This window comes from Ochlerotatus camptorhynchus, unplaced genomic scaffold (assembly GCF_037179485.1).
Source record: "Ochlerotatus camptorhynchus isolate MF236.1 unplaced genomic scaffold, CSIRO-AGI_Acam_v1.1 ptg000361l, whole genome shotgun sequence".
NCBI classification, from domain to species: Eukaryota; Metazoa; Arthropoda; class Insecta; order Diptera; family Culicidae; genus Ochlerotatus; species Ochlerotatus camptorhynchus.
In genome coordinates this window covers 14,230,789-14,248,998 of record NW_027040849.1, presented here as the reverse complement: position 1 = coordinate 14,248,998, position 18,210 = coordinate 14,230,789, and the positions used below count along the sequence as shown (strand labels likewise).

Genomic DNA, 18,210 nt, shown 5'->3' with positions numbered 1-18,210 from the left:
TTTGGCTCAAAACCAGCCAGTCCGCTTCTTTCCTATACTAGACCCTTTATAATATGACCGGTTCTGTACATGAAATGGAAATGAACTAATGAACTGTTTTGCATCAAAACGTCAGTTTAATAACTTCAAAACCTTTCAAATAGGATGAGGTTGCGTCAAAATAAAATGAAAAATTTATTTATTAAAATTTTGCTTGAAAATATTCAAGGATTAAAAAGGAGGATATTTTGAGGCAAAAGGAGGACATGTGAAAAAATGTTTAAAAAGGAGGACATGTCCTCCTTTAGGATACCATATGGTAACCCTACCTCTACCACGGTATGTGCTCCTGTCATCGTTGACTTGACAATCTCGAGGGGACACGGGTAGGGTAGGTGCTGCTACTGTACCTTTCGACCAATGATAGTAATTGATGGTAAGCTCCCATCCAGAGTTATGTACTTTGACTATATGTTTTGTATTACTTCTGCGTGAAGTTAACGATTTACATAGTCTTAACTCTTAAGTAAATCTTATATAAGTATAATGGAAATTAATCGTAGCAATTGAGGATTGCAACGATTTTTGCCTGAAATCATTAAATATTTTGAAGGACATTTATTCTAAAGTCTCAACATTCGAAATAACATATACCTCGGTAGTACTGCACCAGCGAGGCAACTTCAAAATCATCTTCAGAATTTAATTTTTAATCCTTTGTAGTGCAACAGCTAGACCGAACTGGCACAGCTTAAAGCATAGCCGTTTTAAAAACTTGTTTGCATATTAGAAGTTGTTTCTTCATCTGAGTTCATCAGTTTAGATTTCCTGTATATAAGAGAATACCAACATTTTATTGATTTATTGCATTTGGCTTGAATGTCCTCAATGTGATCTTTAAAAGTTTATTTTTGGTCAAGTACTAATCCAACACGCAAACCAAAAATTAATTACAATGAATGTTAGTTCCATTTCCTATCATCCTCTGTTCATGAACATCGAGCGAACGTTAGAAGCTGACCTTGCAGGCGATGTAATGGTTTTTTGCCTTTTTTATTTCGTGTTCTGTCTGTGCTTTCATCTACCCAAGCAAGCATTTGCCTTGATTTTTATGTATAACATAGCAGAACGACGCACACACTTGCCTCGAATCTCTCCAGCAGAAAAAGCATACGAAGTCAAGTGTGAGAGGAAATGAGCGCTTCTTGTTTGCTTTTAGGCTTATTCAGAAGCATGGAGAGAGCAGTGGAGAAAGCACAGGTCTGATAGTCGCAACGTTCGTGGTTCGAGTCCCAGTCGGCAACCTTTTTCCAATTTTTTTCGACATAATTCATTTCACTCACTAATACACTCCACATTTTTCGGTCTCCAATTCTCTTGCATTGGACCGCAGCTAGGTATATTGCATCCTCGGTTCATGCGGTCTCCACTAACATCTTCTGATGATGAATCCCACATAATTGTAAGCGAATCTTACATCCCTCGGTTGGGTGAAGATATTTCTCTTGGTTTGACCAGGAAATTTGAACTCCGTTCATAGTGACTATGTAACTACTACTAGGTTTCAAAAAGGAAGCTCTAGGCTTATGTGGAGATATTATAAGTTGAGTCTTGGAAGCGTTGGGATCAATCTTCCATTTTTTTAAATAATAAAAGAAAATAACTAAACTTTTCTGTAGCCTGCTGCAAACAACTTACTGTAAAACAATAAATATTAATGAAATTATGTTGATTATGATAGTACATTGATTTAAGATATTAATTGATTTGCCTACCTGGCTCTTCATTTTTGTTTCATTTGATATTCTAATTCATTATTTGCGTTTTTCAACTAGTTTACAGAATACCCCTTTGGGGGTGTGTTTTGTTTGAATTGAAAAAGTGATAACCTACCTAACTACGAGCATAACTCACGTATGATCTGATGATTTGATCTGAGACAAGTGTCTCTGAACCTTTCTAGTATGAATACTCTCCGTTCTTCTAATGTCTGAATTCCAGCCAGGAGGTGGATCTCAGAATTTCTAGTCCGCGGAGGACTGTTTAGGACCATTCTAAGGATCTTGTTCTGGATCCTTTGGAGTTTAAGGTGATGGCATTTGGTTCAACTCTCCCAGATTTGGCATCCCGTATTCTATTACGAGAAGGATGATTTGTTTGTAGACAGCAAGATTATTTTTCAGGGATAGAGTAGACCTCCTGTTTATGAGTGGATACAGTGATCTTATCAAGATGTTACACTTGGTTTTGGTTTTGTCATCGTGGTTTCTGAAAATCAGCTTGCTTTCTAGTGTTAAGCTGAGGTAGACTACCTCTTTCGACCATTCCACCACTGCGCCGTTCAGGCAGATCTTATTATTCTCCGACGGAACAAGTCTGGGAGATTTAGAGTGTTGAAATATTCAGACAGGATGTCCAGGCCTCTCTGAAGTTTGGCAGTCAGAGCTCCGATGACCCTACGATGATTTATCATCTGCGAACAGAGACAACGATCCACCATCAGGGAGAGCCGGCATACCGGAGGTGTACAGGTTGAACATAATGGGGCCAAGGATGCTTCCTTGTGGAACCCCAGCATCCGATGTAATGCCATTCAGATAGACTCGGAACGTTCTGTTCGATAGGTAGTTGGTAATTATCTTCACTAGCAAGATTGGAAGACCATAGTGCTGCAATTTGAACACCAAACCATCATGCCAGACATTGTCGAACGCTTTTTCAACGTCCAACAACGCCATGGCAGATGTCTTCGAAACAGACTTGTTCCGTCTGAGAATGTTTGTTACTCGAGTCAGCTGGTGGACGGTCTATGTTCAGAGTATTGCTCACCTGTCTGGATACTGACACGTGTTGTTCCCTGGCCCGGGATATCGCCTCCTCGATGGAATGCAGACACCGGTCAACGTCTTCGGGCGTCTCCGGAAGGACACCGCAGTCGACAGTGGAGTCGACACAGTGTTGGAACTGTTCCTAGCTGACGCGATGGTTGTTGCGTCGGGTAGCTTGGTAGCGGTTGACGGATGAGCCCACATCGGCCACCACCGGATCGTGGTCTGAACTCAGCTCCTGGTGGGTCACAGGTTGCGAGATGTTGTCTACCATGTTACTGACGAAGATGTCGATGGTGGAGTCAACGCCAGACCGGCTCAATCGGGTGGGAAAGTTTGGAGCTATCATATTTTAGTGAGCCTATTGCAGGTCGTCATTCAGGATTGTGCCGTTTTGGTTGCGTCGACTGTTGCCCCAAGCCTGGTGTTTGGCGTTCAGGTCGCCAGCGATGATGTACTTCTCACGGCGTCGAGTTAGTTTGATGATGTCTCTTCGCAGATCTGCTGCCGACCCGTCCCTGAAGGTGACTTGTTTGGGACAGTAAGTTGCAATGATGGTAATAGGGCCGACAGGAGTGGAGACTTCCACACCCACCGCTTCGATTAATTCAGTTGGAAACTCGGTAGCAGTCGACATCCAATATTTCTCCTTGATGCGATAGCCACTCCTCCTCCGCAGGAGCTGGTCTGGTCTAGCCTTACGAGCCGAAAATCGGGGAGGTGAACATTTAACTCCGGCTTCAGGTGTGTTTCGGTGATGACAGCGATGTCTATGGTATGTTCATTGAGGAAATCAACGAACACAATGATTTTGCTCTTGAGCGAGCAAGTGTACCAGTTGGCTATTTTGATAGCTTCTCGTTTCATACTTTTGTACGAGGGTCATAACTGCTCAGGTAGTGTATTGGTGGTGCGCAAGATTATGATCACCTCAGTCACGAGGATCACTAGTTCGTCGCTTGTGAGTGAAGAGTTTTCTTCTGACTCACCTGACACAGCACGGACGTACGATAATCCCGGGGCAATAGAGCCATGGCTCGTTTGGGCCGCAGCATCAGTGAGGCGATGCTGAACTGAACGGTTCGCAACGGGGGGGCGCTGATTTAGTGGAAGCGATGCTAGGTTCGGGACCATATGACGATCCGGAAGCACAGGAAACGTGTCCTTGTTGACAATAGGAGCACGATTATTGCGGTGGCGACCGGGTTGGTTCCTCGTGGAAGCCTGTTGTCGGATCTAGATGAAGGCCGCTCGCTTGGGACATCTCCTATCACGCACTTAGGTTCAGCTTCTTCTTCCTTCTTGCAGGCGGTAGTATTGTAAGCCCCAGCACATTTGTCACAACAAGCCTTCATGTGACAATTATTCATACCGTGTCCAAATGCCAGACAATTAGTGCACTGTGTCACGTAACGGTGCCGAGGGCGATACTGCTCCCACTGAATCACGATGTTGAACAGCGCGCGAATCTGCCGCAGAGCAGCCCTGGTGGAGTCCTTATCGAAGGGCACCAGGTACAACTGGTCCCGGAATGCACTGGTTTCATCACGTCTCGCAATGGGAAAAATGTTGATTGGTTGCAGATGAAGGTGCTCCAATTCCGCTTTAATCTCCGCAACAGGGAGATTTGGAAGACCACGGATCACCATTTTCAGTGGTTCAGTGTAGAACTCAAACCGGTTCAGCTGAATAAAAGTGCCAACAGCGTTGTAGTCCACCAGCGTCGAGCTGATTTTGATCCCCGTGCTGCACAGCTTGAACAGCGGACGGAATTGATTTTTAGCCAGCTCATTCCTGCGCAACGCGAGTTCCTTCGTCGAGGTGAACAGTGGAGGCACTTTTCCCGTTTCTCTACTGGATTTATATCTGATTCTTCGGGGAGTGCCGAGAACGGATAACTCTGAAGCAACCTTTCCGTGTGGTTGCTGGCACCAGCTTGCTTGCGAGGCCTTTTCGGAGCATGCGGTTGCATCCAGACTTTGGCGACCCATCACCTTTTGTTTTTTCAACGGGTGAGTGGAGGCATTCAATTGTTGCTCCACTACCGCCGATTTAGCAGAGTGAGTTCGGTGTTATCAAGCCAACATGAGTAGTAGTCAGAGGTACTGCGTCACCATCTACTGGTTGGGACGCTGGAGAAGGTGAAGGCAACCTGAGGTAGGAATTACAAATTAATTTGTAACAACCTTTGGAGTTAGGAATTTTGGTTGGACCTATCCAAAAATGAATCTTCATGTTGATATATAGTTATTTATTTATTTATTTATTTATTCATTGTCAGGTGTGACACAACTTTCTTAAACAGAGCATAGAGGAAGTAAATGAATTCTCATGTGATTTGAATCGTCACATAATGGATTTTGATCCATGTTTAAAACTGGCTACTTCCGATGGATCGCAGTAGGCCGCACTTGAAAGCTGACATGTTTTTATTTTGCTGCGTATTTTTCGCCAGCAAATTAATTTGTATGCTGAAATTTAGTTTTAAGTGTTCATAAAGTTATCATTTTGTGATATATCGTGTTTTGCCTGTCTCTAAAATATACGACGCAGCTTCAGTTCCATTGTTCGGTGTCGGTTTTCATTGCCTCCGGGAAGTCCAGTTCTCCGAGTTCAGATGCTACACTTTCGGCGTGTAGTTCTATTGAGAGATCGGTTCGGTTGGTGAATTGGCCCGGGAACGTGTTGATAATGTGTCCGTCGCGAGTTTTGTTGGTGATTCGGTGGCCGACGTTGACGTGAATCAACAAGTTATCCGCTTGCAAAAGTTCTCGGCTACTGGTCTCTAGCCGGTGTCGGAAATTGTGAGCTATATGAAAGGTGCCTCGCTGGATACGCCCAAGACTGGACGGGTGGTAGTTGGTGGCCGCGACTGTTCCTGGGGAAAGCACTAGACGTGAACATCCTCCCAGATGACCATGGCAATGCACGAAAATTTGTGTTCATTGAAGGAAGTATTATGACAAATGTGCATCACGGAATGAGATGCAAAGCGTAGAGAAAATCAAAACTACGGAACTCATGGATTGGAGGATCAAACTTTTAGAATTAAAAAAATAAACATAAACACATAGGGAAGAGCGCTACTTCGTCGTAATCGCCCATTTCCGTTCTATCGATCAATAATATCAATGATTTAACTGTGCACAAATCAATAATAGGTTTGTTCCGATACGTTAATTCATTAGCTTCAACATAAATCCTGTCAGAGCGCATTGTATGAATATTTACGCTCATTGTTCTCAAAATAAAAGAAGCACTCCTAGCGAATCCCCTTTTTGTACGTTTATCCGTAGGACGAAGAAAATCTAATCGTGTTTCAATGCGTTAGGACGGAATTGAAACTCGTAGAACGAATTTAGAATCAAGAAGCAGTATTAGATTTTAAACAATGAATCAATGAATGAATCAAAGAATCAAGAAGCAGTATTAGATTTTAAACAATATCTCAACAGTTTGTAACTCTTTATCAAATCCAACGGTACGTATGGAAATGAATTTAGAAGTCATCTTTGACAGAAATATTCCATTTTTTGTTTAAACTCGTTCAGAAAAGAGAGGTAAAGCGCGAGTTGTGCTTAGTAGGACGGAAATTAGATAAAAAACCCTACGTGCCAGGTCTGAAAAGAACTTTTTTGAACCTGGAAGCGTGTATGTAATACCAATTTCAATGAGACGGGTGGAAACGGGGCTTCCAAAGTTTTTAGGGTTTTACGTCCCGGGGATGACACCACGATAGAGTCATTAAGCATAATCTCACAAGCGATTTCGTTGGCAATACTCGGTAACGAAGCATTAGAGTGTAATTGACAGATTCCATGATGCGCTAATGGTTGTTGTCTTAACGAAGGAGCCGTGCTGGAAGGTGGAAAACCATCAGGGTCAGGAATGGAACGGTAATGTGAATACTTGCCTAACGGCGCCGGTGGTGTAGTGGTAAGCGTGATTACCTCTCACCCCAGCAATCCTGGGTTCAATCCCAGTCGGCGCCGCCGGGATGTTCTGAGGCATAACATCTCTGATCACGCCTTCCTTCGGATGGGAAGTAAAGCCGTTGGTCCCCGGTTCATGAGTTGATAGGTCGATAGGTAGGATCCAGGTGTGGGAGCTGCCTTCCTGGTACGTCGGTAGCATTGGTGCTCAGCACGGAAAACAAAATCGACGAAAAAAACAAACCAAAGAAAAAAAAAAAAAAAAAAATACTTGCCTGTACGTTCAGGCTGGAGGACCTCCCCAAGTAACACAATTTCATAGAATATTGTTGAGTAAACTTCTTTACAACCAAAACCAGTCATATAAAGGTTATATAAACAGTTATAGAACATGTGTGTTGCTCGGGTCGTCACCATCTCCGAACCCAGGACCAGGACGACTGTGAAGACGATGAACAGCTTCAAGCTCAACTGGTTCCGAGGGATCAAAGGCTTCCATAATGCTTAGTTGCATGCGTCCCGGTTCCCATGAAGAGTATGTGAACTTGATGATGTCGAAGACCAAAACAGAGCAGGTGTGATGTGTTGATGAGATCGTATGCAGCAGCTGAAACTCAGGTTTTTTTTCAGAAGAGGAATGCTCAGGATAGCATGTACACTTGCCTGAAATAGCAGGCTGGAAAATCCCGTCTCTTTCCCCGAACACAGGGCCGAGACGACTATGTTGACGCTGATCACCAGAAGGCGCGACTGTGTCGGGGAGATAGGGGCCCTCCAAACTGCTTTCTAAAATGCGTCCTGGTGATGATTCAAGTGTCGCTGCTGGTGTCCTGATGCCAGAGGCGCTGATTCGAAGAATCCCGACCAGAGCCTCCACCTTCAGCAGTAGCAGAGGTGATTCGAATTCTCGGAATCTAATTCCCTCGGGCCATGTTTCACACGAGAGCGCAGCAGTTCTGAGATGCTTAGGAACTCCAATTTTGAAGGAGATGAAATTCAGCCCTGCTAAATCCTTCCCCTTAGGCACTTGTTTCACCACTTTCGTTCCCATCATGAAATTTTATAATAATGTGCAAAACGTAGGAGTTTTAGAGAAATTTTCCTCTAATTGATTAAACCCTAATACCCTATTATATCCTTAAAAAAATGTTTGATATGAGAATTTTGAAATTCCCTGCAACAATACACCCTACCGGGAAACGTAAGATTCCAAAAACTACTGAAAAAGGTGATCTACTTATTTCAGTAACGAGCTCTACACTCGTTTCAGAAACTAATTTCACGATTAGTCTGAACTAGCAAAGATCCCCACCATCGCTGCTTCAATCGTCGGCATCAATTATTCACCAATAAACTGAAACAGTGCTCCGCTCTCGGGTAGCCCAATCGCGCCGTAGTCGGCTCCCTGCACATTCCCATTAACTCCGAAAGTGGCCACCTATTAGTACCAATCACTTCACACCCGGTTGAATCGCTTCAGCTTACTACTTGTCGTTGTCGTCGTCGTCATCGTCTTTGTCGGGTTGCGTAGGTCCTTCGCAATAACCATAAATAGTCCGTCTCGTATAAACGGGGGATAGCTGTACATACCTTTCCGCCTACCTTCAAGTACCATGCATGGTAGCAGCGACGGTCCCCGTACTACTCGTTGTTGGTTTGTAATAAAGGTGAGACTGGAGACTTCTTGTTCTATATTGCTACCGGGACCACTAGCTAGGGGAGGCCATCGTCAGTTTAAGAAAATGCTGACAAATAATGGCCTCCGTAGGGCTGCTGGGTCGTAAAATTGTGCGGGGGAAATGGTGGCAGCAGCAGTGGAAGGTATTTGAGGAAATGGTTCCCTTGATTGCAGCGAGCGAGGGAACCGACCGTAGCTTAAGTGTTATGGTGATGGGTGAAGAAGAAGAAGGAAGTCGAATCGAAAATGATAACGAGTGTAATTCTGGCGATAACAGCAATGATCGGCCATGATTACAGAATGACTTTGCTGGCCTGTAGTTTGTATAGGGAGGAACGATGGTAATTACAGTTTGGGACTTATCAAGATTTTGACACATCGAAAGCTGTGCTATCAAATCAAATCTGTGGGAACCCACTGATTAGTGCGGGGCCTATTTTCTGGAGCAGTCAAGCTTTTAATTTTCCAAAAACATGATAACTTACTTTTCCACCACCAGCAACAACAACAACAACAACAACAACAACAACATTAGGCAGTGTCAGAGGCTGACTGCCCTTCAATTAACTCTCGCATCGAGATGCAAGCGCGCGCGTGACCGCTCAAGTGAAGCCCACAAAATACCCAGAATAGGTGAAGGCATAAAAAGCTGCCACAATAAATCACCCAAAACCGATTCATAATTACTGTTATTGTAAGTCGTGCGCTCGTGCAGGGAGGAAACGGAGCCGAGGCAGATAGAGCGAGAGATGGTACACCCATCAGACCCGGAGGTGGTTCGATTATTGATTAGGTAGTTCTCCCATCGGCGAGCTGTCTCGGTTCGAAAATTTGAATTTGGGCTGTGGCTGGCGGAAGTTTTCCCAAAATTAACCGATGCGCAACGATCCGTTAAATATGGGAGCAAAGATGCGGGGATTGAGAGGTGTTTATTAGTACCTAACCTTTCTTTTGGAATGGCTTTGCTGGTTCAGGCAGTGGTTATTATGGGTTCGTGGACTTGCGGCGAAGCTTATGAAAATCGTAAATAAGAGCAGATCCAGTCAGGCATGGAACCCGGAAATGGGATCTAATTGGTAGGTACACCGACAGAGAAGGTGTGGAGGCTAATTGGAAACTCACGTTGACTTAGATTGTGAACGTTGCATTAGAAGAAATTGTTAGTCGCTGTATCATTTTCATCATAAAAATTTAAACTTTAAAATAAGTCTAATTTGCCGTACGACATCTTCTGACAATTCCGAATAACTGTTCTGGTTAACCGGTGTTTTCCACTCCATTTACATGTTTCCCAGATCTTATGAATAGCAAATCCAACGGGTTTCTACCTTGTACAGAGGAAGTCCCTCGCAAACCAACAACAAGAACAACAGAAACAAGGTTGCACTTTCTTCAACCTTCGCTCATAATCACCCAACCGAGGTGAGCCCAAGTAAGCCTCACCAAGCCATAAACCTGTCTGTGGTTCACTTGGCTCTATCAAAACCCTAGGACTGTAAATCCCACACACACACACACATATGAAAGAAAGGCTGGTTGCGGAAACAATGAATTACATTTTATGGTGCCACCGACATCGGAGATCTCCTTTTCCTGATACCTTTATCTTTCTCACTTGAGCTCCTCGGGGCGGCACCACACACAAACACGCCGTTCACATTCTTCCTGCGATTATATTTCCCCGATAAAGTTTGCATATTTATATGCCTCTCTTGGTTCCGTTACTAGCAAAAGCATTGCGGGTTGTGTGCACTGTCTTCGGTTTCCGGCACAATATTTTAAGGATCTCCGGAAAAACCCTCAATGTGTGAATCCTTTCCCGACCCGGTTCTCGTTACCGTCTTCCACTCAAGCAAGTTGGGTCGAAACAAGACGACAGATCTATGGCAAAGTAAAATGTCGAGTTTGTACACAGTGTCTTGTTTTGCTTGGAGATCCGAAGAAAAGAAGCTTTTCCTACCAGCAGCAGTCTCAATTTGAATTTGAACAAACGGAACGGAACGGAACAGTGGAAAGCGACGACCATTTCCCATTAGTGAGTGCATGCAATATGCAGCAGCAGCAGCAGGGGAGGTTGTTGCATTATAAGGATCTCGAATGTGGTGCTCCAGGAGCTAGTCAAAGAGAATTTCCAAGTATTTCCAACTGCTGCTGCTGCTGCTGCTTTGCATGCAAACACTATTCTTGTTCAATATTTTCGTTTGGTTTGTGAGTATGTGGTCGATCCGGATGGGGAAATGGGGTCTTGTTATGCGAAGTATTTTTAAGCATTTGTTGATTTGAGCTGGCAGGCAAAATAATCAGATGCTTGTTTGAAAGAACGCTTCCTGAAACAGGACTGAAACAAATTTTGGAGACCGCTGCCTTCTCCTACTCACCCCCGTTAAACACCATGTTATTCCTGAAATGTAGGTTATTGTTTAATCCGAAAATATAATCCTATCAAAAACAACCCGTTCAACATTTTCAAGCTTGTCCAAATGAATCCGGTGCTGTGCAAATCCTTTCCTCCCTCATCCAACCCAGAAATTCACTCGTAATCACTGCAATGTATCTTCCTTATATCCTGAGCTGCCTGCTCTACGATGCTGCTGGTGCTACCACTCTTAAAACATGGACTAAACATTTGCTCTAACGATTCGGCCTTTGATTTATGGTTCCAGATTTGCAAGCCCAGGACAGCGGTTGGTATCGGTGCGTAGCCTGGACCGGACAGTCGATGGCATCCGCCTGGAGTGCGTACTTGATGGTAAGTACGGTGCGGTTCGTTTCTAGAGCTGAGCCTTATTGATGTCTTAATGAATTGTGGATTATTTGGCAAGACGGTATGAATAAATTGTCAGCTAATGAAGGGTTAGACATTTGCATTGAAGATATGCATGGCCGGACGAGGGAAATTAATCAGGAGCAATTGAATTTGTTGATCAGAATTAGATTATAATATTGTAGAAATGAGCATATTTGTTTATGGAAAAAGAGATATCAACTGAATGAGCCAAAACAAAAACAAGGAGAAATGGCTCTAAGGTTGGGCCCATCGCTAAAAATCTGCTATTTATCATTTTTATCTAGATGAACGCGTCATTGGGATGGTATAAATGGATATTTTTGGTCGATATTAAAAATTTAGTTAATTGCTGAATTTATGTATGGGCCTACATTAACGGCACATAGGCCGACATTACATCCATCTCCCCTAAATATTGCTATTTTTTTAAGATTTCGTGCGTTATGTGAACGTGCATCCATAATTTTGCATAACAAAACGGGACGTTTCTGCGATGGAAAAAAATGTGGAACCTATTCCCATCCCCCAAGTTGTCGGAACTGCTGTAGAGTACCCAAAATTTTCCAGATTCCATTGATCGGACTTAAGGATCCTGTGATTATCCTGAAATTCTTCGAACTTGCGGAGATTCTCAGTCGACGGATGGTCTCGAAGCTGCACACAATCTCTTATTATTGGTGCAGGCTGGATGAAATGTCTGCGCCTAAAACAATTCTGTGGAGCTGCTAACTCATGGAGTAATCATGAGTAACCACCATGACTGGCCTGTTCATGATGGCTTAAAACAAGCCAATTAACTTCCCCAGAAGACACTATCAGAACCCCTACGGATGATTATGTCGACTTCAAGCTTATAAGTGTTCAGTCTTCTACCGGATCCCAAAAACTTCTACTGGAGGTTCCTTCCAACACACCTTGAAAATTCGTTCCAACTTCTGGCCTCCATCGGAGGGTTTACCCACTTAACATGATTTGAAGTACAGAATAGTAGGAGATCAATAAAAAAATACCTGACATACTAGTAGTCTTGAATAATTATCCAGAGGACTTTATGCCGATCATTGATCAATTGACCGTTTTTTGAATGATTCTTGATCAACCTACTATCATCCAGAAGAATTACCAAAATATCCAGAGAACATTATGCAGTTATTTGACCAACTGAAGGACATTAGAATAATCCATGTTCAATCTGCTTTCTGAAAAATATCTGAGATTTGAATTACTGGATGCTTGAAGACCACCAGAATAAAACCTGATCGGCCTCAAGTATTGTAAAAATATACAAAGAACATGATGCAGGTCTTTGTTCATCTGATGGTCTCTGGAATAATTCCTGATCAACCTTTATGACAGTGAGTATACCGGACATGGTTTACTGAACAGTTACATATCTTCAATTCAATAGTGAAAGATAAAATTATCCAGAGAACTTTATGCAGCTTCTTGATCATCTAAAGGCCTTTGGAATAATTCCACTTTAACCTAGTTTCTTACCAGAATAGAATTAGAGACATGATTTGTTTTATTAAATAATTAGAGATCTTCAGAACACTAGGCAAAATATTATTTTTGAGCAACTTAGTATCATGACAGAAAATCTCACAGACGTGAATAGAATTGTTGGACAGAATTCATCCTGAAGTCGTGAAAAATATCCAGTAATCCTCATCAATATCCTCGATCATTTGGAATAATTTCTGAGTTAGTTGGTAAAAGAAAATATCCGAGATGTGCTTTGCATTGATGGATAGCAAGATATCTCCAGAATACCTTATTATAAAACCCCCTATAGGGGAAATGGATGTAATGTCGTCCTAAATGCCCCTAATTTGGGTCCATACATAAATTCATCCATCGACTAAATTTTCAATAGCGACCAAAAATATCCATTAGTACCGTCCCAATGACGCGTTCATCTTGATAAAATTGGTAAATAGCCGATTTTTAGCCATGTGCCCAATATTAGATCCATAGGCCAACATTAAATTCACTGAAATTCACGTTTTTAGAATTAAGCTTTTGCGTTGGCGCCGGTGGTGTAGTGGGAAGCTTTCTCACACCCCAAATGGTCTGGGTTAAATCTCAGCCGGAGTCGGTGGGATTTTTCTGAGGCAGTAAAATCGCTGGTCACGTCTTCCTTCGGAAGGGAAGTAAAGCTGTTGGTCCCGGCTCATGTGTGTTGAATGGGTGCGATATCCTACGCAGGTGTGGAAGCTGCCTTCCTGCACATTCGATTGCCATCAATGAATGGCAATCCATGCCCGTCGGTGATTGGCACTAGCTTGCAGAACAGAGACCGACGTTAAATAAAGGAAAGAAGAAGAAGAGAATCCCTCCACTGCACTTTAACTGGAAAATACCCATGAATGGGCACAATTTCACCCATTTTGAAGTAAAGTAGATTAATGGATAAACAAATTACCCATTTATGGGTAACTAATTCCCATATATGAGTAATTGTTACCCATTAGTGGGTAAACGTTACTCATTAGTAGGTATTTTTTTACCTATCTAATGTGTTAACCTACTTTACTTCAAAATGGGTTAAATTCCCAACTAACATTTTCAGCTTTATAAGCCAACTTTTCTAGCGTTGTGCTGTAAAGTAGCTGAAAAGAAGCTGCAGATACAGCAACAAGCAGAAGCTAGCAAAATATTTTTGGAGAGCGTTTACTCAACTTTTTCACAACCATTATTCAATTTACCAATCTCACTGAATAACAACAGCCAAAAAACGCTAATGTCACTTTTATACAAATACTAATCAACTTTTAACTTTTAGCTTCAAAACAAAGCTAATAAAGCGAATATATTACTTATTTGATGGCTTCTGCACAATCAATCACTCTTGCTGAATAACATAAACATCAAAAGTGTTTTTTCAACAACTAAACATCCTGTACTCAGCTAATAAACTGTGTTATCGCTACTTCGGAAGCATTTTCACAGTTAACTAGGTTTATTTTTAGACGTGTGTAGTTTTACAGCTTTCACTCTGCTCCTTTACAAAGCTGAAGTAACTAGTCGAGAAAAGTGATTCATGTGCACTATTATAAAACATCTACTCAGCGATTTTGTTGTAAAAGGGCATGTTGATTTGTTTACATCAGTTCAAAGTGTTGGCGTAGTACAGTTGGTAGTGTCAAGGTTTGCCAATGCGGTCGTCTCGAGTTCGATTCCAGGTTCCAATGCAGGGTAAATAATTTGGTGATGACTTGTAACTAATTTCGATTAATTTGATTGACAGCAAAATAAGCTCAATAAATCCCTACATAAAAAAACGTAAACAGTATTTAACCCGGCTTCAAGAGAAAGCTGTGTAGTGATTATTGGATAACCGGGAAAAGGTTGAATAAGCGCCTTTCAAGTTGACACACAACTAAACAGCAGGATAACAGCTGTATAGAAGCGTTAATGGATACGCAATAAGAGCTTGTCCCAACTGTCCCAACAACCATAATTAGCTGCCCAACTAACAATTTTCACAATGTAAACGCTTTACTCATTTAATTTATACAGTCTCAAGCTGTATTCAAACGTTATACGATATGAGGAAATCTTTACTCAACCTCTATACAAGCAAATCTGGCGAACTTAGTCAGCTACTTATGGCTGTTGGAACGGTCGGGAGAAGCTCTTATTGCATATCCATTAACGCTTCTATACAGCTGTTATCCTGCTGTTTAGTTGTGTGTGAACTTGAAAGGCGCTTATTCAACCTTTTCCCGGTTTTCCAATAATCACTACACAGCTTTCTCTTGAAGCCGGGTTAAATACTGTTTACGCTTTTTTATGAAGGAATTTATTGAGTTTATTTTGCTGTGAATCAAATTAATCGAAATTAGTTACAAATCATCACCAAATTATTTACCCTGCACCGGAACCTAGAATCGAACTGCAGAAGACCCCATTGGCAAACGTTGACACTACCAACTGTGCTACGCCAACACTTTGAACTTATGTAAACAAATCAACATTCCCTTCTACAACAAAATCGCTGAGTAGAGGCTTTATAATAGTACACATTGATCAATTTTCTCGACTAGTTATAAAAGAGCAGAGTAAAAGCTGTAAAACTGCACACGTCTAAAAATAAACCTAGTTGACTGTGAAAATGCTTCCGAATTTGCTCTAACACAGTTTATAAGCTGAGTACAGGTTGTTTAGTTGTTGAAAAAGCACTTTTGATGTTTATGTTATTCAGCAAGAGTGGTTGGTTGTGTAGAAGCCATCAAATGAGTAATATATTCACTTTGTTAGCTTTGTTTTGCAGCTACAAGTTGAAAGTTGGGTAGTGTGTGTATAGAAGTGACATTAGCGTTTATTGGCTGATGTTATTCAGTGCGAGTGACAAATTGAATAATGGTTGTGAGAAAGTTGAGTAAACGCTCTCCAAAACTATTTTGCTAGCTTTTGCTTGTAGCTGTATCTGCAGCTTCTTTTCAACTACAGTATGACCCATAAAAAAATGCGACATGGGACATTTTTTCCAATTAAATGTGATTCCTTCTAAACTGCTGATTGAAACAAATATATTTTTGCTTTCCCATGTTTATTTGACATGTTTTGAATACATTTATTCAATGTGTCCTCCCTGGTTCTCGATCACCTGCTCCAGGCGGGGTCGAAATCTGGAACACACGGTCGTAATATATGACGCTGGCATCGAGTTCCATGCCTTGCGAATGGATGACTTGAGCGAATCCACACTGGGATGGGGGGTTTCACAGGCCTTAGCCTGAACATTAGGGTGTTTCATTTTGAAAAAAGTGATGAATTTTTGATAGGCCACCCTCCAGTTCGATTCATAGCCCCAAAATATGAACCTGTGCAAAAAATGGTAAAGATTGATGAAGGTTTAGAGGTCGCGCCAATGATTTGGATTTTGTATGGAGATTTTGGTGAATTAGTATGGGAAATTATTGATTTTCGTTTACATTGCTCTAACTTTGGTTGTAGTTGTCCAAACGTTGAAAAAAAAAATATGTGGTTGTCATGACAATGATCAACAAGCCTGTTGTTGTTGCGATGAAATTGGCGTTGTTGCCTTGTACATATTCATCTGTCAATTTACCCTATTTTGCCATTTTTTCACATTTTTATAATTCTTGATACGCTGCAAAACTGAGCGTAGCAACTATAGGCTTTTTGTTTATTGCCATAGCAATAACATACTAAATTTTTTCGACATTTGGACAAGTAGAAGCAAAGTTATAGCGATATAAGCGATTTTTTAAATTCTTCCATAGTAATTCCCATACAAATTTCAAATCATTGGCGCGACCTCTAAACCTTCATCAATCTTTACCAATTTTTGCACAGGTTCATATTTTAGGGCTATGAATCGAACTGGAGGGTGGCCCATCAGAAATTCATCACTTTTTTCAGAATGAAGCACCCTACTGAACATAGGCCCATATTGAATAATCCAATTGATTCAAGTCCGGGCTGCTGGGGGGCCAAAGCTCCTTCGACCAAAAATTCAGGTTCTCGGTGAGCCAAGCTTGGGTCCTGTTAGAAGTATGGCAGGGCGCTCCATCCTGCTGGAAAACGACTAATTGGTCTTCTCCAAAGTTGACCTTAATCCATGGCATCAGATGGTCCTTCAAAATGCCGATGTAGACCTCCGTATTCACTTTTAGACCCTCTTTGATGAATACCGGAGGCATTTTCAAGCCGTTGGACGCAACTGCTCCGAAAACCATAACTCCTGCAGGATGCTTGGTGGTAAACTTAAATTTTATGTTCTCAGGAACCTCCTCGATCTTCTTCGGCGAAATAAACCGGTCAGTGCGCGTGTTGGACACCGGATCGATGTTGAAAAGTTTTTCGTCAGAGAACACGATTATTGGTTTTTTCTTCTTCAAGATGGAGAGAAGCCGCTTAGATCTCTCAAGCCGCAGTCCCTTAATCCGGTTCGTTATCAGGTGGCGCTTCACTCTAGCCCTAGACGAAGCCTTCAAGTCATCTTTGACCAACCGTTGCATCGAGGTGTTGGAGATATTGGCTTGTTTTGCCAATTTCCGGATCGATCTTACCGGATTCACCGTTATTTTTCTTTTGACCGATCTGATGACCCCTGGAGTGCGTGCCGATCGCGGACGTCCACTTCCTGGCTTCCGTGGATGTGGTCCAGCAAGGAGAGAACGTTTAATTCGATGAACAGTGGACCGGTGGCATCCTACGATCTTTGTTATCTCTTTCACTGACTTTTGGGCGAGAAGCAAACTGGTAACAATTTCTTTTGCGTACATTTTTGCAAACTTTTAAAACGAAAATCACTGTTTTGTTTACATCACTTGACAGTAGAGATTCTAACGAATACACGCATATAAAATAGTGGTAAAAACAGTTTTAAAATAAACCCAAAAATAAGCTGTAATCAATGTCGCATTTTTTTATGGGTCATACTGTACTTTACAGCACAATGCTGGAAAAGTTGGCTTACAAAGCTGAAAATGTTAGTTAGGTGACTAAGTTCACCAGATTTGCTTGTATAGAGGTTGAGTAAAGGTTTCCTCATATCCTATAACGTTTGAATACAGCTTGAGGCTGTATAAATGAAATAAGTAAAGCGTTTACATTGTGAAAATTGTTAGTTGGGTTGTACTCATTAATGGGTACATTAAAGTTAGAGTGTGTAGTCCAGCCCCAAGAGTTAAAACAGCTTTGTTGGAGTCACACCGCTTGATGGAAGCGTTATTAGAGCAACCGTAACGGTCGTTGAAATGTGAGCGGCTATTTTAACTACGCACTGCGCTCACATTTCAGTATAGTTACAAGTTGTCCCATTCCGTATCGGTAATGAACGTTTTGACAACGAAACCATCTGTACGTCATCAGTTTTCGATTTGATCAAAACACAATGGACAACTATTCCTCGTACTATTCGCTGTGTTTTTCGGATTCCAGTGACGACGATATGGCATTGGTAAGCAGGATGTTATTCCAGCCGCAGGCTATCGTAGCAGAAACGTCATGTACGCAAGAAAGAAACAGACT

The 18,210-nt window shown here is 41.9% G+C and overlaps 1 protein-coding gene across 1 annotated transcript in view; it reads left to right on the top strand.

Moving 5' to 3' along the window:
• Positions 1-18,210, top strand: part of LOC135709443 (roundabout homolog 1-like) — a 380,698-nt gene that overhangs the window by 340,724 nt on the left and 21,764 nt on the right. The window contains exon 9 of the mRNA XM_065231778.1: positions 11,081-11,166. Within this exon, the coding sequence (XP_065087850.1) occupies positions 11,081-11,166 (86 nt within the window). The remainder of the gene's footprint in view (positions 1-11,080; positions 11,167-18,210) is intronic.